Source organism: Entelurus aequoreus, linkage group LG15 (assembly GCF_033978785.1).
Source record: "Entelurus aequoreus isolate RoL-2023_Sb linkage group LG15, RoL_Eaeq_v1.1, whole genome shotgun sequence".
NCBI classification, from domain to species: Eukaryota; Metazoa; Chordata; class Actinopteri; order Syngnathiformes; family Syngnathidae; genus Entelurus; species Entelurus aequoreus.
The window spans coordinates 40,470,673-40,487,320 of record NC_084745.1 but is presented as its reverse complement, the minus strand read 5'-3'; the positions used below and the strand labels follow the sequence as shown (position 1 = coordinate 40,487,320).

Here is a 16,648-nt window from a genome sequence, read left to right as displayed (position 1 = left end):
TGTGTCGTTCGCGATCGTGATTCAGGGAGGGGCGGTAGTGTTGTCGTTCGCGAACGTGATTCAGGTAGGGGCGGTAATGTTGTGTGGGCGCCTATTTGCTGCTTCTCCCGCGAATGTCTGCACTGTACTGTACTACGCACGCCCTCCTCCCCCTCCTATTTTTTTATTCGTGGGGGGGGGATTCGGTGAACGAATTTTTTGAACGAATCATTTTAAGGAACTGATTCTAGTGATTCAGTACAGTCAAAAGAACTGCCGATCCCATCACTAGATGGCGACAGGCCGAGTTACGCTGTTCCTTGCACCCTCCCACCCCCTTCCCCCTGGAGAGACACCACCTTAACTAACACATTTTCTGGGGGAAACACTGAGATGGATATCCATCCATCTTCTATGCCACTTGTCCCCATCAGGGTCACGGCTATACCGTGGTGGACAATATTTGTTAAAAGTTTAACTGATATAATACCTTTTCAATGAAAAAATAATATTAAAATAAGCTGTATGAACCCGATATGTGTTTTTACTGATTGATTGATTTAGTTCAGTTTATTTCGAACATGAACACACTTAAAGTATAATACATCACACATCATTTCATATAATTTCTCTTTACACCATGTCCAAAAAGGAGTAGGAAGAAGCAAAGCTTATTTAATCCTACCCCTTTCCCACTTCAGAGCGTTTGCAAATACATATGTTTATTTACAGTCTTCTTTTTGTAACACAATTACATCAGTGAATTATTAATACAGCAGTTCTTGCAATACATAATTAAGTCAGTCATTATTAACATACTGGGATGAAGAATATCCCGTTTTCAATAAAGTTGAAGGTATTTCTCATAATTCTTCTTGTAAGCACTATTAATTTGAACAACCTCTTAAACTGGATCATATCAGTACATTAACTTTTTTGCTTAATCCATTCCATAGTTTAATTCCACATACGGATATGCTAAACGTTTTTAGTGTTGTACGAGCATACGAATGTTTTAAGTTAGTTTTTCCTCTAAGGTTATATTTCTCCTATTTAGTTGAGAATAATTGTTGTACATTCTTGGGTAGCAGGTTATAGTTTGCTTTGTGCATAATTTTAGCTGTTTGCAATTTTACCAAATCGTTGAATTTGAGTATTTTTGATTGAATAAATGAAGGGTTTGTATGTTCTCTATATCCAACATTATGTATCAGTCTAATTGATCTTTTTTGTAACAGTTAGTGAATGAAGCGCACATTTGTAGTTGTTTCCCCATATTTCTGCACAATAGCTCAAATACGGTAACACTAGCGAGCAGTAGAGAACATGAAATGATTTTTGGTCCAAGACATATTTTGTTTTGATCATTATTGAAATGTTTCTTGCCACCTTATGTTGTATATTTTTTATATGAGGTTTTCCAGTGAGCCTTAATGTGTTCACATATTTGACCATATTTCAATACCGTGTAATGTATCTTGTACCCTTTTGACTTCATCACTGATATAGTATAGTACTAATATCCATAAAATATTGCCACATTCTACATTTACACTCTGATATCACAAATGTATGTGCTTGAAGTAACTATACGGGAAATACGGTATTTGGTATTGAATCAGTACTAACCCTAATTACTGTACCACTACAATTACAATACGAGAACTTTAATGATCAGTTCCTGTTAAACGTTGTACTGTAATGACAAAAAAGGTGTACAAATTTGTAGTGTAAGAAGGATGAGCAGCAGGTAAAAATTGTTACTATTTTCCAGTGTGTACAACATCAGTAATTGATTTGTAAGGGTTATAACATGTATAGTACACTGACGAAGGAAGTACACAGTAAGTGCAGTATAACGATTGGAATACACTGATGAAGTTATTCCAATCCAACTCTGAAGGAATGGAAACATCTTCCAGTTAAATATGGAATATTGTAATACCTGCAACATCTTCCATGTCTGTACCTCTGCTATGCTTATTTAATGTTGACTTACATTATGGTGACTTGCTGCCACCTTCTGGTTTGATCTGACATTACAGCTGACATTATTTTTTTAAATATTTAATTTAGCATGCTCGTTATTCTGTATAAACCAATAATGCATGGGAATCATTATTCCTGCAAACACAACATGTTTGATTGATAATATTTTTCATTTTCCCCATTCATGTTATTGCTATGCAGTTTTGCATTCACAGCATAAAGGTACTGTATATGTACAATATGTTATTGTTCTGTCTTGAAACAGCATTTGAAAACACAGATGTTGTTGGAACATAACTACAGAAATGTGGATTATTACACACTTATGCACTAACACACACACACACACTACGGGTTGTGTTTGGAGCGTGCCATCTGCAACTCTCGTACTGTACATGATTACATTATTGTGTTGCATCATCAAGCCTGGATTATTTTCTGTTCACTTTCCCATTTTTACTGAGAGAAAAACAAAGAAAACAGAGCATGATCGGATAAAAAAATAAATAAATAAATCATACAACCATTCCCTTGCCCTTCTCTTTGTAGAATAATGTCCCAACAAAGAGCTTAACTTAATCTTTATGGTTACTTTTCATCAATGTTCACATACATAGATAGCAGTGGTAGAAGTGGTGTTGTGGAAAGTTGTTGTGATGTCATGTATAACATGATATAAACCATAGTAATCAATATTTAATTTGTTATTAACAGTCAATAAAATAAGTATTTGATCCCTTTCTGATTTTCTAAATTCAACAAAAATATGAACCCTCTCGAATATGTATGATATTTTTTTGTAACTGAGGAAAAATATAAAATAATCCAGAAAAAATGGCTAGAAGTGAATAAATAAAAGGTAGTAAAAATAATTTTAATACATTTGTATTTGATTTATTTGAATACTTAAAATAAAAAATACATGTATTTAATGTTACATTTTCTGAATTTACATTTTGTCCCTCTCTGTTACATTGAAAAAGAAAAAGAAACACTTGACATAAATATGATATTTATTTATTTGTAGTTACTTTCGTATTTTATTGAGGGAATATCACTATGTCACTAATATTATTTATCTAATTGTATTTTTTTCATAATTTTTTTACGATTATACAAATATTTTAGATGTGAATAATTTGTGTTTCATTGAAGAAGCAATATAAAGCAGAGATAACATGTCAAAAACGAATCCAGAACTAAAATGTTTTTTTGAGTTTTAATTTTAAAAAGCTGTCTCCTTTTGATACAAAAAAAAAATACCGAACAAAATACGTTATACAGTACATTCATTTGGATTTCATTGACAAAATTAAACTAATTAATAACTTATATTAAATGTTATTTTTTTTGTTTTATTTTTTGCAACATACATGTGCAAAACTATCTGGAAAATATGAAATAAATGGTCTTCTGAATTTTTATTTTTCAATTTCTCTATTTTACAATGCAAATACAGAAACAAATAAAGTTATGAATTCATAAGTATTTAATTGAATAAATAAACTAATGCAAAACCTTTATTTGATGTAATATTTTTCTGAATAGTTTTTTCCCCATTCTGTCTCACCATATTAAAGTAAATCAACAATAAAATTAAAAAAAAGGGATCAAATACCTTTTATCTGACTGCAGAGAGAATCATATAGGGATTATGATTTACTTGTCAAAAAAATCTAAATGTCTGTCTACTATGCCTGTTTTTAATCATAATAATTTTAATTATTTTGTGCATTTCATGAATGCGATTCAGCAAGTTAGCGTCTGTAAAATGAGACGAAAATAGGGAGAGAACAAAAGTGATGTTCGTGTCTGAAATATATTCCGAAAACATCAAACATCCAAAGGGTATTTTCAACGATAAAATATAGGTCAGGAAGAAGAACAAGAAGCACATCGGTGTTATAAAGTAACTCGTCCTTCCAACCTCAATTTCAAAAGCACAAAAACACTTGAACAAATTGTGTTCATCTCAAAGTGACCAAAGAGATTTAACATCACCTTGTTATGAAACCACTTCCTGTCAAAGCTGATTAAACATGCTAGAACATCACTTTCAGCAACACACCAAAGATGACTTCCATACAAAACAAGCACACCTGCACAAGCCCCGCCCCTTTCTTTCACACCTTATATCAGGAGTGTCCAAACTATTGTCAGCGAGTGACACATAAAGAAAGTAGTAATAATGAAAGAAATGTGCGTCTTTGATCATTACTATTATTATTATTTCATTACTAATTATATTATTAAAAACATCAGAACAATATCTTAGCTCTGTCTTGTACTGTAGGTGACAAATACAGTGGAACACGTTTATGTCATTGACCCTTGAAATGGCTACCTAGCGTCGACATAAACAGAGATATAAATAGAGATGTCCGATAATGGCTTTTTTGCCGATATCCGATATTGTCCAACTCTTAATTACCGATTCCGATATCAACCAATACCGCTATATACAGTCGTGGAATTAACACATTATTATGCCTAATTTTGTTGTGATGCCCCGCTAGATGCATTAAACAATGAAACAAGGTTTTCCAAAATAAATCAACTCAAGTTATGGAAAAAAGTGCCAACATGGCACTGCCATATTTATTATTGAAGTCACAAAGGGCATTATTTTTTTTAACATGCCTCAAAACAGCAGCTTGGAATTTGGGACATGCTCTTCCTGAGAGAGCATGAGGAGGTTGAGGTGGGCGGGGTTGAGGTGGGGGGTGGCGGGGGGTGTATATTGTAGAGTCCCGGAAGAGTTAGTGCTGCAAGGGGTTCTGGGTATTTGTTCTGTTGTGTTTATGTTGTGTTACGGTGCGGATGTTCTCCCGAAATGTGTTTGTCATTCTTGTTTGGTGTGGGTTCACAGTGTGGCGCATATTTGTAACAGTGTTAAAGTTGTTTATACGGTCACCCTCAGTGTGACCTGTATGGCTGTTGACCAAGTATGGCTTGCATTCACTTTTGTGTGTGAAAAGCCGTAGATATTATGTGACTGGGCCGGCACGCAAAGGCAGTGCCTTTAAGGTTTATTGGCGCTCTGTACTTCTCTCTACGTCCGTGTACCACTCCATACAGCTGCGTTATTAAAAGTCATACATTTTACTTTTTGTGTACATTATCGGTCGATAAATGCTTTAAAATGTAATATCGGAAATTATCGGTATCAGTTTCAAAAAGTAAAATTTATGACTTTTTTAAAATTTTATTTTATTTTTTTTAATTTTTTATAATGTCCTGCCCAGCTTCTCGGGCAAATCATATAGCAGATGTAGATGCCCATATCGGCTGTTCAGATTTACTTTACAAAAGAGAAGTGTAGGATACTTCTCTTGTTGCCTTACTTGTATTTTGACTTTATTAAATGTATTTATATTAACATTTGGTGCAGCCGGGCCGGAGCAGGAGGGGATAGAAAGAGAGAAAAAGGAAGACAGAGGGGGGAATTGTGGGGACAAGAGGGGGATTAGACATAGTGACAAAAACAACAACAGCAAACACAACAACAACAACACAGCAACATCAGCAAATACGACATGTACAAATATGATGGTAAAAGTAATAGCAAATAAGCAGTTAGCGAAAAAAAAAAAAAAATACAGAAATGACAATGAGCATTATTACACTAAAAATGGAGCAATATGAATACCAATAGAAATAGTGCTATTGATAATAAACAATACCAATACTTTACCTTTATTATCAACAATACAATTGTTCAAATGCAACAATACATATACGTAATGATAACTTGAGATACGAAAGAATGCAGAAAAATGGAGGGGAAGAAAGAGAAGCAACCTACATTAACCTTGTAGATTGGTATAGTAAGAATAGGTTAAGCTTTGTCATGTGCCATGTGTTATACCCAGTTTACCCTAGGGCAACAACGTTAATATACACTACCGTTCAAAAGTTTAGGATCACATTGAAATGTCCTTATTTCTGAAGGAAAAGCACTGTACTTTTCAATGAAGATAACTTTAAACTAGTCTTAACTTTAAAGAAATACACTCTATACATTGCTAATGTGGTAAATGACTATTCTAGCTGCAAATGTCTGGTTTTTGGTGCAATATCTACATAGGTGTATAGAGGCCCATTTCCAGCAACTATCACTCCAGTGTTCTAATGGTACAATGTGTTTGCTCATTGGCTCAGAAGGCTAATTGATGATTAGAAAACCCTTGTGCAATCATGTTCACACATCTGAAAACAGTTTAGCTTGTTACAGAAGCTACAAAACTGACCTTCCTTTGAGCAGATTGAGTTTCTGGAGCATCACATTTGTGGGGTCAATTAAATGCTCAAAATGGCCAGAAAAAGAGAACTTTCATCTGAAACTCAACAGTCTATTGTTGTTCTTAGAAATGAAGGCTATTCCACAAAATTGTTTGGGTGACCCCAAACTTTTGAACGGTAGTGTATGTTTGATGAAACGTAATTATGTGCATGAGTGTATGTGTGCATATGTACTTGTATATGTACAGTATGTGTATATGTGTGTTTGTACAGTGAATGTATATGTACAGTATGTGTATGTGTGCTTGTACAGTGAATGTATATGTACAGTATGTGTATATGTGTGTTTGTACAGTGAATGTATATGTATAGAATGTGTATGTGTGTTTGTACAGCGAATGTATATGTACAGTATGTGTATACAGTATGTGTGTTTGTACAGTGAATGTATATGTACAGTATATGTATGTGTGTGTTTGTACAGTGAATGTATATGTGTAGTATGTGTGTTTTTGTACAGTGAGTGTATATGTACAGTATGTGTATATGTATGTTTTTACAGTGAATGTATATGTACAGTATGTGTATACAGTATGTTTGTATAATGAATGTGCGTGTGGATGTACAAACTTTGAGTGTGTAAATATGTACTGTATTTATTTGTATATGTATGTGGGAGCGTAGGTACCTATGTATGTGTGTATGTATGTGTGTGAGTATATGTGAATTTGCATGTACAATACATTTGACTCCCAGTGTGTGTGGGAGCGAGAGTACGGCCCCAGCCTCCCAGAGAGCCCATCCCACAAACAGTAGGTGCGGTGCCCAGGGAACCAGGGGCCACCGCCCCCACGCAGCCAAGCTGGACAGCGAAAAATGTATGACTTTTTATAACGCCGCTGTACGGAGTGGTACACGGACGTAGGGAGAAGTACAGAGCGCCAATAAACCTTAAAGGCACTGCCTTTGCGTGCCGGCCCAGTCACATAATATCTACGGCTTTTCACACACACACAAGTGAATGCAAGCCATAATTGGTCAACAGCCATACAGGTCCCACTGAGGGTGACCGTATAAACAACTTTAACACTGTTACAAATATGCGCCACACTGTGAACCCACACCAAACAAGAATGACAAACACATTTCCGGAGAACAACCGCACTTTAACACAACAGAACAAATACCCAGAACCCCTTGCAGCACTAACTCTTCCGGGACGCTACAATATACACCCCCCGCTCCCCCCCACCTCAAACACGCCCCCCAAACCCCGCCCACCTCAACCACCTCATGCTCTGTCAGGGAGAGCATGTCCCAAATTCCTAGCTGCTGTTTTGAGGCATGTTAAAAAAAATCATGCACTTTGTGACTTCAATAATAAATATGGCAGTGCCATGTTGGTATTTTTTTCCATAACTTGAGTTGATTTATTTTGGTAAACCTTGTTACATTGTTTAATGCATCCAGCGGGGCATCACAACAAAATTAGGCATAATAATGTGTTAATTCCACGACTGTGTATATCGGTATCGGTTGATATCGGAATCGGTAATTAAGAGTTGGACACTATCGGAATATGGGATATCGGCAAAAAAGCCATTATTGGACATCTCTAGTTGTCGACATAAGCAGGGGCGACTTAAACTGGTTCCACTGGAATAAAAGAAAAATACAGAATTCCTAGGACCAATAAGAATGCTTGGATGTTGGACACTCCTGCCTGACACGCTAATAAAAAATCAAATGTGTCCTACCTGCGTTACTTTCTCGGTCACGTGGTGCGTGCGGTCGATGAGTTTGCAAGGTGCTATGATGTCCATCTCGCCCGAGGGCAGAGCGATGAGCGGGTCGGGTTTGAAATCCACAAAGTTGAGGGTGATCTGAGGAATTTTGGAGATGGCACGGTACCGCATGAGGTCAGAGTCTGACGTGGAGTTCAGTATGTTGGACTTACTGTTCACTGCACCTGCACACAGGTAAGTAAACAAGGTGGTCAGACGTCAAAGGTGTTAAAGGCTCATTGATTCTTTTTTTTCCCCGCACCGGTGCTTCCCGGTCGTGTGCTCGCTCTCCGGTTTTTCCGGTCCCAGTCGGGCCTCATGGCCTCGATCTCGTCGACAGAGGAGGCACGCCGCATGCTGTGGAAGCTTTCCCGCGAGCGGCTACGTGACAAAGAGCAGTTGGAGCCTGAGGCGTCCTGGTTGAGGCTGAGGCGGTGGTGCGATGCTACGCAGGGGGACGACTGGGTGAGGGGTCCCACCAGGTGGATTACGTGGGGAGTAGGCGGCTGGGGGGGCGCCGGACACACGGAGCGCAGTAAAGTGCGCTGGTCCTCCACGTGGTCTTCTGGCCAGCCTTGAAGAGCGGACCTTCAAAATAGAGAAATATTATATTACAATTTGAAACATGGAATTATTTTCACTGCTGAGAAACAAATTAACAAGTGATGGTGTGTTCAAAACACAGAAAAAAACGTCTCGCTAGAGGGAGGCGTATGGCTAGATAGTGCCAAGGAGAAGACAGAGCTTAAAAATGTGTTGTCATGTTTTGGGAACTCATGACCTTGTTTTTATCAAACAAAGCAAATCTTTTTTTGAGTAGAGTGGTCTGCATGCTCAGTCGTTAGCATTAGGGGTGTGGGAAAAAATTGATTCGAATTTGAATCTAAATTCTCACGTTGTGCGATTCAGAATCGATTCTCATTTTCAAAAAATCGATTTAATTTGTATTTTTTTAATAACAATTTTTTTTTATTTTTTATTTTAATTAATCAGTCCAACAAAACAATACACAACAAAACCATAACAATGCAATCCAATTCCAAAACCAAATCCGACCCAGCAACACCCGGAACTGCAATAAACAGAGCAATTGAGAGGAGACACAAACACGACACAGAACAAACCAAAAGTAGTGAAACAAAAATTAATATTATCAACAACAGTATCAATATTAGTGACAATTTCAACATAGCAGTGATTAAAAATCCCTCATTGACATTATCATTAGACATTTATAAAAAATTTAAAAAAAGAACAATAGTGTCACAGTGGCTTACACTTGCATCGCATCTCATGACAATATTGGACACACTGTGTCCAATATTTTCACAAAGATAAAATAAGTCATATTTTTGGTTCATTTAATAGTTAACAAATTTACATTATTGCAATCAGTTGATAAAACATTGTCCTTTACAATTAAAAAAGCTTTTTACAAAAATCTACTACTCTGCTTGCATGTCAGCAGACTGGGGTAGATCCTGCTGAAATCCTATGTATTGAATGAATAGAGAATCGTTTTTGAATCGAGAATAGTGTTGAATTGAAAAAAAAAAAAACATCGATTTTGAATAGAATCGTGACCCCAAGAATCGATATTGAATCGAATCGTGGGACACCCAAAGACTCACAGCCCTAGTTAGCATGTTAGCAAATCCAGGTGCACACCTTATTCATATCATTTGGTGCTTGACGCATGCTTCCCATAAACATACTAACGTTAGCATTATAGCATGATAGCTTTTGTTTTTAGCTCATTTACGTACCTTAGAGTTGTATATTTGTTCATCGACGCTAACTGGCTAGTGTGCTTTCTGTTAGCATTTTTTTTAACATTACACAATTTATACCTAGTCTGCTGTAAGATAACTTTTATTTACGTCTATTCAATATATAGAAAGCATTTTTTCTTGTCTTTCATGATGACTGTGAACGATAGGCAAAATTTCCCCAAAAATGCAGTTCCTCTTTAGGAAGTTTCCTGATTAGGGCTTGCATGCAGGTGAGTATCCTAATTGCTAACTGGAGACAGGTGCTCAAGCCAGAAGAAAGGCAGACAGGAAGTAGAATACAAAATAAAGGCTGTGGTCAAGAAATAAAGAAGATACATGAAGCTAATAATAATGTCAATGTTGTTTTTTTTATTTGCATACAATGTGGAAATCTATTGTTTTATTCACACATTGTATCAGCAAGGTAAGTCACTACAGCAGTTTAGGACCAGAGTACCACAGTTTAGAAAACTCGATTATAGGTCGCTCCAGTCAGGATGAGTCATGGTTGCTAAAAAATATAAGCATGACTTTAAAAAATGAGTAGGTGTAAAAAAAATTATTAAAATGTTATGCTGTATGACTGGCTTTAATTCACCTTTCACATTTCACTATGCAACGTGCAAATTTACAAATGAATGGACGATATTGTCTCCGAGTGTATTCTGGGTAAGATTGTCATCACTTGTCAATAGAGATGCCGATAAATGCTTTAAAATGTAATATCGGAAATTATATATATATATATATATATATATATATATATATATATATATATATACATATATATATTTTTATTATCGGTATCGTTTTTTTTGTTTTTTTTTATTAAATCAACATAAAAAACACAAGATACACTTACAATTAGTACACCAACCCAAAAAACCTCCCTCCCCCATTTACACTCATTCATACTCATTCACACAAAAGGGTTGTTTCTTTCTGTTATTAATATTCTGGTTCCTACATTATATATCGATATATAACAATACAGTCTGCAAGGGATACAGTCCGTAAGCACACATGATTGTGCGTGCTGCTGGTCCACTAATAGTACTAACCTTTAACAGTTAATTTTACTCATTTTCTTTAATTACTAGTTTCTATGTAACTGTTTTTATATTGTTTTACTTTCTTTTTTATTCAAGAAAATGTTTTTTAATTAATTTATCTTATTTTATTTTTTTTTAAAAAGGACCTTATCTTCACCATACCTGGTTGTCCAAATTAGGCATAATAATATGTTAATAATTCCACGACTGTATATATCGGTATCGGTTGATATCGGTATCGGTAATTAAGAGTTGGACAATATCGGAATATCGGCAAAAAGCCATTATCGGACATCCATACTTGTCAACAAAGTACATGCTAGGTGACCATTTTTACAACAAAGTTAACATGAGTGGCACCTCACATAAACATAAAAGTGGAGTGGCAAAGCGCAAAGAAAAGAAAAAAAAGAGTTACTGTATTTTCCGGACAATAAGGTGTATTGCCAATGTCTATTTTCATAAAAAAGGCGCATTAAAGGGGTCATATTATGATTTTTTTCTAAATTGAAAACACTTCCTTGTGGTCTACATCAGTGTTGTTCAACCTTTTCTGAGCAACGGCACATTTTTTTCATTGAAAAAATCCCGAGGCACACAACCAGTAGAAATAATTGAAATATGAAACTCAGCAGCGTATTAACAATTAAAAAGTTGTTCTCGCAATTTTTAGATATGAATTTAAACCATTACCAACCATGGATCACTATAGCTCTTGTCTCAAAGTAGGTGTACTGTCACCACCTGTCACATCACACCGTGACTTATTTTGAGGATTTTGGTGTTTTCCTGTGTGTCGTGTTTTAGTTCTTGTCTTGCGCTCCTATTTCAGTGGCTTTTCCTGTTTTGTTGGTATTTTCCTGTAGAAGTTTCATGTCTTCCTTGAACATTCCCCGCACCTGCTTTGTTTTCGCAATCAAGACGATTTAAGTTGGGCGGACGCTATCCTTCTTTGTGTGAACATTGTTGATTGTCATGTACGGATGTACTTTGTGGACGCCGTCTGCTCCACACGCTGTAAGTCTTTGCTGTCGTCCAGCATTCTGTTTTTGTTTACTTTGCAGCCAGTTCAGTTTTAGTTTTGTTTTGCATTGCATTGCCATCCATAAGCTTCAATGCCCTTTCTTAGGGGCACTCACCTTTTGTTTATTTTTGGTTTAAGTGTTAAATATATTTTTACCTGCACGCTGCCTCCCGCATATTGTGATCACGACAAACCATGTTCCCGACATCTACAAAGCAATTAGCTACCTGCTGCCACCTACTGATATGAAAGAGTATTACACGGTTATTCTGCCGGGCTGTCGACAGCACAGACATTCAACATCGGCACATTATTTGCGGGTTATAATTACTGGTTTGCAAAAAATGTTTTTAGCCCAATTAGGTGAAATTACATAATCTTCCACGGCACACCAGACTGTATTTCACGGCAAACTAGTGTGCCGCGGCACAGTGGTTGAAAAACATGTAAAGGTGGTTGTTTGGTCAAAATGTTGCATAGATTATGTTTTACAGATCATCTTCAAGCCGCTTTCTGACAGTCGCTTCAGGATGCGCCATTTTGTGGGCGGTCTTATTTACGTGGCTCAGCTTCGACAGCGTCTTCTCCACGTCATCTTTGTTGTAGCGGTGTAGCGTGCAAGGACGGGAATGGAAGAAGTGTCAAAAGATGGAGCTAACTGTTTTAATGACATTCAGACTTTACTTAAATCAATAACGGAGCAGCATCTCCTCATCCGTAGCTCAATAATGCAACAACAACACCGGAAATGTGTCCCGTGAAAAACCGTCCGACCGGAACTCTCTAATAACTAAAGTTCCTTGGGTGAATAATATAACCTCACTACACCGGTATGTTTTAGCGCTTTCATGGCGAGTTTACTGACAGATATAAGTTAGAACTTTACACTACTTTATATTAGAAATGGCAACGGCGAAGGATGACTGTCCCATAACAAGAAGATAGAGGAAAAGAAGAAGCTTATCGACTACGGTGTCAGCACGGACTACAAAGGCGGACACGCGCAAATTTTAAGGATTTATGCAGATCCAAAATACACATCAGCAGGTACCAGAAGGTAATAAAAGTTGGTTTTGCAAAATATATTGCAAAACAAAACGCCCGATAAAATTTTTGCTATTAAGTGCCATTTTGCGTTCCTTATACCCACACCATACTAATACTCGTATGTTGAAGAGTACGTCTGACTACTGTAGCCGTAACGCGCCGACAATCCATCAAGTGGTGCGGCTTCATAGCTTTTTGAGCGCCGTGTGTAATGTTCTATATTCTTAACGGAACATTTAAAGTTTTGGTGTTGTTTACTGACGTCATATTTCAGTCTACACGTATCTCATGTGTGACTGCCATCTACTGGTCACACTTATCATTACACCATGTACCAAATAAAATAGCTTCGAGGTTGGTATGCACAACCAAAATTATTCCGTACTTTAGGCGCACCCGGTTATAAGGCGCACTGTCGCTTTTTGAGAAAATGAAAGGATTTTAAGTGCGCCTTATAGTCCGGAAAATACGGTACGTGGTTGTGTACTCTCTACCAGATGTGATGAGTTTTTCCTTCTGTTTGGAGCAGGGCATAAGAGGCGAGGGTGCTGACTATCGAGTCAATGATGAAACGAGCTGGCCCGCCAATAGTGCAGGGTTTAAAGGGTTCCGCCACTGACCCCCACCATTGGACTCTGAAAGTCTAGACCGCTGCGGGCAAAAGAAGTCAAAAGCCAGGAGGCATCCCGCTTCGAGAGTGAAGTATTGCCGCCGTACGAAGCAACCCCGAGTCCCCTCAACTCTGATACGAAAGAAGGCAGCCCCATCGCACAGGAGGAAGAGGGAGAGGATGATGCTCTCCAGTCGGCTGTAAACGTGTTTTAGGCACAGTTTTTGTTCAAAATGAGCGCCTATGTTAATTTTTCATGTTTCAATGTGTACACTTGCGGCTAATAGACGTGTGCGGCCAATGTATGTACAAAATGAATAGGTCCAAAAATGAGGTGAGTGCGGCTTAAAAACAGGTGCGCTCGATAGCTCAGGTATTATAGTATTTGCATACATTGTGCAAGGCTACATTTTTATTTACAAACCACGTTTCCATATGAGTTGGGAAATTGTGTTAGATGTAAATATAAACGGAATACAATGATTTGCAAATCATTTTCAACCCATATTCAGTTGAATATGCTACAAAGACAACATATTTGATGTTCAAACTGATAAACATTTTTTTTTTTGCAAATAATCATTAACTTTAGAATTTGATGCCAGCAACACGTGACAAAGAAGTTGGGAAAGGTGGCAATAAATACTGATAAAGTTGAGGAATGCTCATCAAACACTTATTTGGAACATCCTACAGGTGAACAGGCAAATTGGGAACAGGTGGGTGCCATGATTGGGTATAAAAGTAGATTCCATGAAATGCTCAGTCATTCACAAACATGAATGGGGCGAGGGTCACCACTTTGTCAACAAATACGTGAGCAAATTGTTGAACAGTTTAAGAAAAACCTTTCTCAACCAGCTATTGCAAGGAATTTAGGGATTTCACCATCTACGGTCCGTAATATCCTCAAAGGGTTCAGAGAATCTGGAGAAATCACTGCACATAAGCAGCTAAGCCTGTGACCTTCGATCCCTCAGGCTGTACTGCATCAACAAGTGACAGTGTGTAAAGGATATCACCACATGGGCTCAGGAACACTTCAGAAACCCACTGTCAGTAACTACAGTTGGTCGCTACATCTGTAAGTGCAAGTTAAAACTCTCCTATGCAAGGCGAAAACCGTTTATCAACAACACCCAGAAACGCTGTCGGCTTCGCTGGGCCTGAGCTCATCTAAGATGGACTGATACAAAGTGGAAAAGTGTTCTGTGGTCTGACGAGTCCACATTTCAAATTGTTTTTGGAAACTGTGGACGTCGTGTCCTCCGGACCAAAGCGGAAAAGAACCATCCGGATTGTTATAGGCGCAAAGTTGAAAAGCCAGCATGTGTGATGGTATGGGGGTGTATTAGTGCCCAAGACATGGGTAACTTACACATCTGTGAAGGCGCCATTAATGCTGAAAGGTACATACAGGTTTTGGAGCAACATATGTTGCCATCCAAGCAACGTTACCATGGACGCCCCTGCTTATTTCAGCAAGACAATGCCAAGCCACGTGTTACATCAACACGTAGTAAAAGATTGCGGGTACTAGACTGGCCTGCCTGTAGTCCATTCCTGTCTCCCATTGAAAATGTGTGGCACAATATGAAGCCTAAAATACCACAACGGAGACCCCCGGACTGTTGAACAACTTAAGCTGTACATCAAGCAAGAATGGGAAAGAATTCCACCTGAGAAGCTTAAAAAATGTGTCTTCTCAGTTCGTTTACTGAGTGTTGTTAAAAGGAAAGTGGTGAACATGCCCTTTCCCAACTACTTTGACACGTGTTGCAGCCATGAAATTCTAAGTTAATTATTATTTGCAAAAAAAAATAAAGTTTATGAGTTTGAACATCAAATTTCTTGTCTTTGTAGTGCATTCAATTGAATATGGGTTGAAAAGGATTTGCAAATCATTGTATTCTGTTTATATTTACATCCAACACAATTTCCCAACTCATATGGAAACGGGGTTTGTACATAAGTGTTTTAGTTAGGTTTGCACCTGCAATGATCTCAATAAATAAATAAATAAATAAATAATGTTAAGAGTAATGATTTATTTGCATAAAATGCTGCATATTTGTTTACAAAAGTATTTTATTCCAGACAGAAGGTTTAAACACGCACTATACTGTAAATTTCGGACTGTAAGCCGCGACTTTTGTCCTACACTTTGAGCCCTTCGGCTTATAAAACCGTGCAGGTAATTTATGAATTTGTCTTTCGCTGATTGCCATAATGTTTTGTGTTCAATAGTTTTCATTATACCCAACCACATATGAAATGGTGGGTTATTGTTTGTGAAATGGCGCCATCTTTTGCACCCGTTCGCTCACTGCAGGTGCTGCTTTCTCCCGTCCATCCATTTACTACCGCTTGTTCCTTTCAGGGTCGCGGGGTGTGCTGGAGCCTATCCCAGCTGCATTCGGGCGGTATGCAGGGTACACCCTGGACAAGTCGCCACCTCCTCGCAGGGCCAACACAGATAGACAACATTCACACCCACATTAACACACTAGGGACCATTTAGTGTTGCTGCAAACTCCACACAGAAAGACCCCGAGCCCCGGGATCGAACCCAGGACCTTCGTATTGTGAGGCTTTCTGTTTTGCCTTCAATCAAAAGGATTCTTCATTCATCACTCCGAGCTACATTTTTTTAGTTTTACAATATTCAGGTAACTAAAACAATTCTTACTTACTAAACCGGCCTATTTGTGATGACTGAAGAAGTGTTTTCACGCATATAGCATGAAAACATGTTAGCTAATATGCTAACATGTTTACGAGTGTCTGTGTTAGTATTATTAACTTACGACAACATTAATTTTGTATTGTTTCAGTTTCACAAATTCTTTAGTAAATCCACCAAAACATCACCGCAAAGTTATCGAGTTTGTTACGCTGATTGGAGAGCTCACTTCCACAGCTTGTGGGTGCATGACAATGACTTCTGTTTTGTTTGATCAGCCGTTTTACTGCCGTATTACAGACACCGTTTGGACACAATTAAAATATGTAAATAAATATTTACTAAATATTTCTTTGTGAATAACTAATTTCACAACGTCCATATCTGCAGCTTATAGTCCAGTGTGGCTAATATATGAAAACATATGTTTTCCTTCTTCTATTCGTAATGTTGGAGTTCATATGTA

At 37.6% G+C, this 16,648-nt stretch overlaps 1 protein-coding gene across 4 annotated transcripts in view; it reads right to left on the bottom strand.

Annotated features, from left to right (window-relative positions):
* kcnh2b (potassium voltage-gated channel, subfamily H (eag-related), member 2b) overlaps positions 1 to 16,648 on the bottom strand; it is a 692,512-nt gene that overhangs the window by 298,559 nt on the left and 377,305 nt on the right. For 3 of the 4 annotated variants that reach the window (XM_062021529.1, XM_062021530.1, XM_062021531.1), the window contains 2 exons: positions 8,257 to 8,582; positions 7,968 to 8,179 (listed from right to left, as the gene is read on the bottom strand). In XM_062021529.1, the coding sequence (XP_061877513.1) occupies positions 7,968 to 8,179; positions 8,257 to 8,582 (538 nt within the window). Of the gene's footprint in view, positions 1 to 7,967; positions 8,180 to 8,256; positions 8,583 to 9,760; positions 10,147 to 16,648 lie in introns of those variants that run through there. The other variant, XM_062021532.1, reaches the window with a different exon arrangement.